The following is an 8,616-nucleotide window of genomic DNA, read 5'->3' as shown; positions in this document are numbered from 1 at the left end:
CGGAGTGCAGCGGCGCGATCTTGGCTCACTGCAAGCTCCACCTCCCAGGTTCACGCCATTCTCCTGCCTCAGCCTCCCGAGCAGCTGGGACTACAGGCATCCACCACCACGCCCGGCTAATTTTTTGTATTTTTAGTAGAGACAGGGTTTCACCATGTTAGCCAGGATGGTCTTGATCTCCTGACCTGGTGATCCGCCTGCCTCAGCCTCCCAAAGTGCTGGGATTACAGGCGTGAGCCACCATGCCTGGCCAGAAGTCTGCCTTCTTGATGGTTCGGGACACACAGCCCTCCTGCGCCCAACTTCTCACCGGACACATGTAGGTTAGCCCACTGCAAACTTGGCATCATCAGTACTGCAGAAAGCCCTGTTCAGCACACAGCAGAAATGCCATCCCATAAAAACTCATAGCAAGGCTTTGTCTCTTTGCAGTCAGCTCCTCTTCTGCTGATCTGCCCGTTGCTACCTTGCAATGCATTTTCATGCTTCCTGTAATAAATCTGCCTTTCTTTGCCTACAACTGTCTTGGTAAATTCTTCTTACTCCCATGCCACTGGCCTCAGATACTCGGCACTCACTCACAATATTTGTTGAATGAAGTTTTCTCCCTTTCACCTGAGAAAAGGTGCTTCCTTCTACCCCAGGAGCCCGAGAGACAGAATAAAGAGTCATAAAAGTTTATTATATGAAAGAAATAACATGGCTTCTGTACATCTATTTACAGAACAGACTTATTTACAGCGAGATGGAGGCCTTGGTGTTGGTGAGGGACAGACGGAGAGTGAGGAGGCGTGAGCAGCCTGCCTCCCATGGCTCGAGAACAGGGAACCCCAGCAGGAAGGGGAGCAGCAAAAGCTGGTGGAGGAACCGGCGTTCCTGTTCTTCCTCAACGGAGTCCTGGTGAGTGTGTAGCAGTTGGGATGGAACCCAGGGTCCACGCAGGACCCTGGAGGTGCAAGGGAGATGCTTGAGTTGAACCCAGAACATTCTCGGGTTGATCACAGTGTCCTTGGGGTGCTCTGGGGAAAGGTCTGTGCCCCTCTGCCCCTGACGCTGTCCGCAGCTGCAGAGGGGAAATGTCCCTGGGGTCACAGCTCACTGGAGCGGACAGCAGGTTCCAGCTTGTGGGACAGGGCAGTGAGGACCTTGTCAAACTTCTCATAGCGCCGGGCCTGGCTGCTGCTGGCACCCTGACTGCCCCAGAGGAGGCGCATCTGGAACTCCGTGCTGAACACCTCCAGGAGCTCCGGCCGGGCCTGGAACCCTGCAGTGTTAGGGCATAGGGTCAGGGCAGAGGCTGGGGTTCCTGTCCAGAGCCCTAGCATTCTTCAGGACCCCCCTGTTAGGGACCTCCCCTCAACTCCGCCAGGGATCCAACAATGTTTGTGAATCAACATGACCCTGTAGTTTAGCATCTTTGTCCTATTATTTGCAGCATATAATTTAAAAATGACTAGACCATAAAATATTAAAGTTAAATATGTTTGCAGATTTTTGGTCATTTTTTTTCTTTTTTCATATTTTTCTGTTAAGTTCCAAATTATTTCCTAAGAAAGATGTATACATTTTAGGCTGGGTGTGGAGGCTCACACCTGTAATCCCAGCACTTTGGGAGGCCGAAGCGGGCGGATCACCTGAGGTCGGGAGTTCAAGACCAGCCAGCCCAACATGGTGGAACCCTGCCTCTACTAAAAATACAAAAAAGCCAGGTATGGTGGCTCACGCCTGTAATTGCAGCTACTCAGGAGGCTGAGGCAGGAGAATCGCTGGAACTTGGGAGACGGAGGTTGCAGTGAGCCGAGACTGTGCCACTGCACTCCAGCCTGGGCGACAGTGTGAGACTCCATCTCAAAAAAAAAATAGAAAAGAGAGGAAGGGGTCAGGGAGACAGGGCAGGACAGAGGAGTGGAGAAATGTGAATGGATGCCTTGGAGGAAAGGGAAGCAGTGAGGCAGGTGGAGGGAGGCCCAGGCCTGCAAGCCCCCCAAGATGCTACCCGCCACTCACCCTGCAGCTTGACTTCAGCATTGGTGTGGTACAGGCCTCCATGGTGTGCCACCGTGCGGGCGGCCTCCAGGTGGGCCAGCACCACCTCCACGCCGTGCTCCGTGCTGCCCCAGGGCTCAGGGCCCTCTGGTGGGGCTGAGTCACACTCCAGCAGGGTGATGAGGGGCAGCACATGAGGAAACGTGGTGTTGCTCAGCGGTGGGCCTTCTGCAGGGAGAAAGGCAGCAGGTGCTTAGAGATCCTATAGTGCCCCACCATCCACTGCAGTCCTGGAAGCTGAGGTGCAGGAGGGAACAGGCCTGGCTGAGGTCCCGGAGAAAGCCCCAAGGGCTCCTGACTCCTGGGACAAACCGTTCTTTTGGATTCCCCCAACTGAACCCACTGCAGCCCTGGTCCAACCCCAAGGGCTGAGCCTGGACGTGAACAGGGCTGACACAGCTGCCAGCAGGGACAGTGAGCTCAGGGAAAGTAGCTTGCACAGAGCTCAGCCAGGCTCTCATCACTGTCCATGCTGGGAGTCTTTGCCACCCCAGGGAGGGCTGCAGCCTGTCCAGGGTCATGCAACAAGGAAGTACCTTTGCCCTCATTGAGGCTCTTGAGAAAAGGCTTGAGCTTCTTCTCGTACAGGATGGCACCCTCTGTGTGTCGCTGCCGCAGGGTCACCCATGTCTGCTCCAGCCGAGAAATCTGGGGAGGCCAAACTGTGAGAGACCAGCCAGGCAGAGGGCCTGCAGGGGCCACCCTTCTGCCCTGCTGAGTGGACACCCAGATGTGTGATCGTTATTATTATTATGGCCATCCTTCATGTACCAGGGACAGTGATGACTACTTTTCATGTCTACCATGAAGCTCTCACAACCCATTTTACAGATTAGGGAACTAAAGCTCAGAGACGGGAATGACTTGCCCAAGGTTATTCCGAAAAAAAGTGGCAGAGCTAGGTGGGAGTTGAACGCAGGACACTGCCTCTGGGACCTTGTTGTTCTTATTTATTTATTTTTTATTATTTTGTTTTTGAGACAGTCTCATTCTTGTCACCCAGGCTGGAGTGCAGTGGCGCAATCTCAGCTCACTGCAAACCTAACCTCCTGGCTTCACGCGATTCTCCTGCCTCAGCCTGCGGAGTAGCTGAGACTACAGACATGTGCCACCATGCCCGGCTAATTTTTTTGTATTTTTAGTAGAGACGGGGTTTCACCATGTTGGCCAAGGTGATCTCAATCTCCTGACCTTGTGATCCGCCCACCTTGGCCTCCCAAAGTGCTGGGATTACAGGCGTGAGCCACCGCACCTGGCCGTTGTTCTTATTTATTAGTCATGGGAGAGGCAGGCTCAGCTCTGAAGTCAGCCAAACCTGGTTCAAGTCCTAATTGTTTCAGCCTCTGACCGTATGACCTTAGGCAAAGACTGCTCTGTCTCAAACACTCCATTTGTAAAATGTTGACGCTAAAGGCACCTACTTCATGAGATGGTTCTGAGAAATCAGCGCTGGTTAAGTATTAGTATAGCACCTAGCCTATAGGAAATACTCACTAAATGGTTGCCACTTTATTCTTTTTTTTTTTCTTTTTTTTTTTTTTTAGACAGAGTCTCACTCTGTTTGCCCAGGGTGGAGTGCAGTGGCGCAATCTCGGCTCACTGCAACCTCTGCCTCCCTGGTTCAAGCGATTCTCCTGCCTCAGCCTCCTGAGTAGCTGGGATTACAGGCGTGCACCACCACGCCCGGCTTTTTGTACTTTTTAGTAGAAACGGGGTTTCACCATATTGGCTAGGCTGGTCTTGAACTCCTGACCTCGTGATCCGCCCGCCTGGACCTCCCAAAGTGCTGGGATTACAGGCATGAGCCACGGCGCCCGGCCTGTTCTTATTCTTTAAACTCATATAACGCTCCTCATTCTTTTTATTTTACAAGCGAGGAAACTGAGGCCCAGAGAAGGGGAACAACTTGCTGTGGGTCGGCACTTGCAGAACTCAGTTCTCCCGGGTACTCTTCACCAGTGCTGCCTAGAAATTCCAAAGCTCCTCCTGATTCCATACACAGCCATCCCAAAGGCACCCCAGGGCTCTTCCGGACAGTCTACCGGATGCCAGCTCTGCGCGGCTCTCAGTACCTGGGCCATGTCCAGGGCACCCATGACCGCCGCAAAGCTGAACATGTTGCCCATAGTCCCCCGCAGCTCGGCCGCCAGCTGAATGGTCTTGTGCAGCAGCGCTGCCCGTTCCTCCGCAGAGCCGGTGCAGCCCAGGATGTCCACGGCCAGCATGATGGACATGGTGTGGAACCTGTCAGAGCGGCGGGGTCAGAGGCGGCGGGCTCGGGGACAGGAGTGAGGGGTGCGGGCCTGGGGCGCTGCCTGTGGTTGGGCCGGGAGAGGGGGAGGGCGGAGCCAACGTGAGAGGTTGTAAGGGTCAATGGGATAAGCGGGCGCGGCCAGAGCGTGGAAAGCAAGGCCTCGGGCTTCTGATTGGTCAGCATAAGTCAGGGGCGGGGCCAGAGCTGTGGGTGAGCAGGGAAATGCACCACGCAAAGCAGTTTTTTTGTTTTGTTTTTGTTTGTTTGTTTTTTGAGACGGAGTCTCGCTCTTGTCGCCCAGTCTGGAGTGCAATGGCGCGATCCCGGCTCACTGCAACCTCCGCCTCCTGGGTTTAAGCGATTCTTCTGCCTCAGCCTCCAGAGTAGCTGGGATTACAGATGCGCGCCATCACGCCCTGCTAATTTTTGTATTTTTAGTAGAGACGGGGTTTCGCCATTTTGGCCAGGCTGGTGTCGAACTCCTAACCTCAGGTGATTCGCCCGCCTCGGCCTCCCAAAATGCTGGGATTACAGGCTCGAGCCACCGCGCCCAGCCAGGCAGAGCAGTTTTTTTTTTTTTTTTTTTTTTTTTTTTTGAGACGGAGTCTTTCTCTGTCCCCCAGGCTGGAGTGCGGTGGCGCGATCTCGGCTCACCGCAACCTCCACCTCCTGGGTTCACGCCATTCTCCTGCCTCAGCCTCCCGAGTAGCTGGGACCACAGGCGCCCGCCAGCACGCCCGGCTAATTTTTTTGTATTTTTTAGTAGAGACGGGGTTTCACCGTGTTAGCCAGGATGGTCTCGATCTCCTGACCTCGTGATCCACCCGCCTCGGCCTCCCAAAGTGCTGGGATTACAGGCTTGAGCCACCGCGCCCGGCCTCAGAGCAGTTTTAAGAATGAACAACGAAGAGCCCGAGCTGACGGGCGAGGCCAGGCTGATGGTCAAGGGGATGATTGGTCAAAGGGATGCGAAAGGCGAATGCGGAGATACAGGGTTCAGTCTTTGGGAAATCAGCCTGTTTAGGTTATCAGGACTTGCGATTGGTCAATGGGATGGGAGGCGTGGCCAGAGCCCCTGGGAGCCGAGCTGAGGCTGTGATTGGCCAACCTGCCCCGTCCAGCGGGGAGTGCGGTAGCCGGGGGTTCCCCGCGAGTCCCCGGGTGCCGGCGCCGTCTCACCTTTCCAGCAGGTCTAGGCGTAGCTGCCGGCCATGGGGGAGGGTGAGCAGTTCCATGCCCCAGTGGACTCCCATTAGAGTCTGCATCTCCTTGGTAACGCCCAGTATCCTAGCAACCTGCAAAGACGCCCAGAGGGCTGATTAATATCCTGTCAGGGCTGGCCCCAGCCATCTGGGAGGCAGAGAGCTTTATCTAAGGGGGTAGCCTGGTTGGGAGGAGGGGTTTGAATTCCAGCTCCACCGCTAACCCTCTGATATGGATCAAGTGACTCTGCCTTTCTCAGCGAGCCTCAGTTCCCCCATCTGTGAAGTAGGAATAGGAAAATGCCCAGAGGTGACTGGCATATTAAATATTCAGTTAAGTTCGGCCGGGCGGGGTGGCTCACGCCTGTAATGCCAGCACTTTGGGAGGCCGAGGTGGGCGGATCGCCTGAGGTCAGGAGTTCGAGACCAGCCTGGCAAACATGGCGAAACCCCATCTCTACCAAAAATTCAAAAATTAGCCGGGTATAGTGGCGCGTGCCTGTAGTCCCAGCTACTCGGGAGGCTGGGGCAGGAGAATCGCTTGAACCCAGGAGGCAGAGGTTGCAGTGAGCCGAGATCACGCCACTGCACTCCAGCCTCGGTGACAGAGTGAGACTCCATCTCAAAAAATAAAAATAAAATAAATAAATAAATATTCAGTTTAGGTTAAGAGCCGGATACTTGTTCATTGCAGAGGGAAACCCTGAAGCCCGGGCAGGGAATGGGCTTGCCCAAGGTCACACACTGGGCCTAGAACCTGGGTCCTCCCTGCCACCCTGGACTCTTCATGGAGTGACATCTCTGCCTTGTCTCTTTTCTTGCTTCCCGCGCTGAGACCAGTATAACCTAATAATCAGTTTCTCCCAAACTGTGAAAGGAGAAACTGAAGCACAGAGAGAACTGCGGTCTTTAGATGTTCAAAGATTCAACAAAGCTAAGACCCAGGCATTGACAATTTATGGGCTGAGGAGGTAATGATTTCTCTTATTTGTCCACTGCGGGGGTGGTGGGGGCAGAGAGTCGGGCCTTTTCTAGTCCCAGGACAAGCTGGCTAACCCTCAAGAGGCCCTATGGCACACTAGAGAAGTGTCCCCAACTGCCTCAGGGAGCCAGAGACCACTGGGTTTCAGGGCTGCCCAGTTTTAGTGCCAAACTGACATCTGGAGGAAGCAAGGATATTTTATGTGCTTTTTTTTTTTTTTTTTTTTGAATAGTGTCATTCTGTTGCCTAGGCTGGAGTGCAGTGGTGTGACCTCAGCTCACTGCAACCTCCATCTCCCAGGTTCAAGTGATTCTCCTGCCTCAGCCTTCCAAGTAGCTGGGATTACAGGCGCCCACCACGACGCCTAGCTAATTTTTGTATTTTTAGTAGAGACGGGGTTTCGCCATGTTGGCCAGGCTGGTCTTGAACTCCTGACCTCAGGTGATCCGCCCGCCTCGGCTTCCCAAAGTGCTGGGATTCAGGCGTGAGCAACCACCCCCGGCCTTATGTGCTTTTTAAAAGGAGAAACTGGAGGCCCAGTGAGGCTAAATGACCAGCCCAGAGTCACAGAGCAGGCAAAAAATTGCCATGGAGCTAGAATCCAGGCCCACCTGCTGTACTTGGGGAATCTGGGAGCCAGCTTCTCACTGCCCTGCCCCACAGAACAGAGACGCTCCCTCCACCCCAGTGCACAGCCAGCACCTACCAGGCAGTCCACCTTGGTGACATGCCGGGCCAGCGTCCGGGCATCCACTTCTGCCAGCAGCTCCTTGACCTTGCGCAGAAGGCCCACCTCCAGCGGCCGGTTATCCCTGGGGATCAGTAGTGACTGGAAGGTGGCTGGGTTGAAGGAAGAAGTGACTTCTACGATGGGGACTGTGAAGGTCTTGCCCCAGTCCCCCTCAGGGGCCTCATTTTCTGACAGTTCCTTTAGCCTCTCCCCATAGCTCCTGGCCTGCCGGCTGGAGGCCTCAGCCGCTGCCCACTCTCGGCTGCCACGCACGGGAGGCTGCAGCTGGCAGTAGTGGCCAGAGTCCGGGTCACTGTAGCTGCTGAGTGATGGTGATGGGGAGGCCTTGCAGAGGGTGTGGGAGGGGCTGGTGTGGGGGTCCTTGTCTGACTCCCCATGGGTCTTTGGGGCACTTCCGGGACACAGCTGGGGCTCACTGGAACGGCGGGCGACAGGGGAGGCAGGCAATGCTGTGGCAGAAGGGGCTGCAGGGGCGGCATGGACGCGGGTTACTGCAGAAAGGTAGAGAGAGAGGCCCCGTTATAGCAGCTCCCCACCAAAGTGAGATTCCCGCACCCCTTCCCAAAGAACAGGCTCCCTCACTCCTTGTAGGGAGTACAGAGGTGATGTCCCCACCTCCCTGCATCACCAGAGACCAGGGCCGGTTGACTCTGGCAAGCTGACCAGCCCAGGTGATGCTCTGAAATCACCAGGACCCAGGAGTTTGCATGGCCTCACCCTGAGGCTGCTGCAGCCTTGGGGACCCACTGCTTGGAGGAGCTTCAGTGATCCAGGGAAGCTGAGTACCTGCTGGAGTTTCTTGTGCCACATGCGATTGTTTCTCAACGAATTAGCAATAATGATTTCCTTTTTTTTCTTTTTTTTTTGAGTCAGTGTCTCGCTCTGTCACCCAGGCTGGAGTGCAGTGGCGCCATCTAGGCTCACTGCAACCTCCACCTCCTGGGTTCAAGCAATTCTTCAATTCTTGAGCCTCAGCCTCCCGAGTAGATGTGATTATAGTCATGTGCCACGACACCTGGCTAATTTTTGTTTTTTTTTTGAGTCAGAGTCTTGCTCTGTTGCCTAGGCTGGAGTGCAATGGCACGATCTCAGCTCACTGCAACCCCCGCCTCCCAGGTTCAAGCAATTCTTGTGCCTCAGCCTCCTGAGTAGCTGGGATTACAGATGTGCGCCACCGCGCCCGGCCTGAATTAGCAATAATGATTTGTTGCTATACCTTGTGTGCCAGGAGCCGGCGACATGCTGGAGACATAACGACAGTAAAACCATCATCAAACCTCAAAGGCGATATTTACTAAGCTCTTAGTGCCTGTAAGACCCTTCTTTGTACCTCAGTCTATTTAATCCTTTCAATGTCCTATGAAGTAAGTACTTTTACAAT

The 8,616-nt window shown here is 54.4% G+C and overlaps 1 protein-coding gene across 8 annotated transcripts in view; it reads right to left on the bottom strand.

Moving 5' to 3' along the window:
• Positions 1–661: 661 nt before the first annotated feature.
• SH2D3C (SH2 domain containing 3C) overlaps positions 662–8,616 on the bottom strand; it is a 41,929-nt gene continuing 33,974 nt past the window's right edge. For 7 of the 8 annotated variants that reach the window (XM_063635794.1, XM_055270980.2, XM_063635793.1 and 4 more), the window contains 6 exons: positions 7,191–7,726; positions 5,480–5,595; positions 4,119–4,290; positions 2,583–2,694; positions 2,008–2,214; positions 662–1,264 (listed from right to left, as the gene is read on the bottom strand). In XM_063635794.1, coding sequence (XP_063491864.1) covers positions 1,089–1,264; positions 2,008–2,214; positions 2,583–2,694; positions 4,119–4,290; positions 5,480–5,595; positions 7,191–7,726 — 1,319 coding nt within the window. In that variant the 3' untranslated portion in view covers positions 662–1,088. Of the gene's footprint in view, positions 1,265–1,725; positions 1,848–2,007; positions 2,215–2,582; positions 2,695–4,118; positions 4,291–5,479; positions 5,596–7,190; positions 7,727–8,616 lie in introns of all 8 variants that reach the window. The other variant, XM_063635792.1, reaches the window with a different exon arrangement.

Source organism: Symphalangus syndactylus, chromosome 3 (assembly GCF_028878055.3).
Source record: "Symphalangus syndactylus isolate Jambi chromosome 3, NHGRI_mSymSyn1-v2.1_pri, whole genome shotgun sequence".
Lineage (NCBI taxonomy): Eukaryota > Metazoa > Chordata > Mammalia > Primates > Hylobatidae > Symphalangus > Symphalangus syndactylus.
This window is presented reverse-complemented; position numbering and strand designations above follow the sequence as displayed.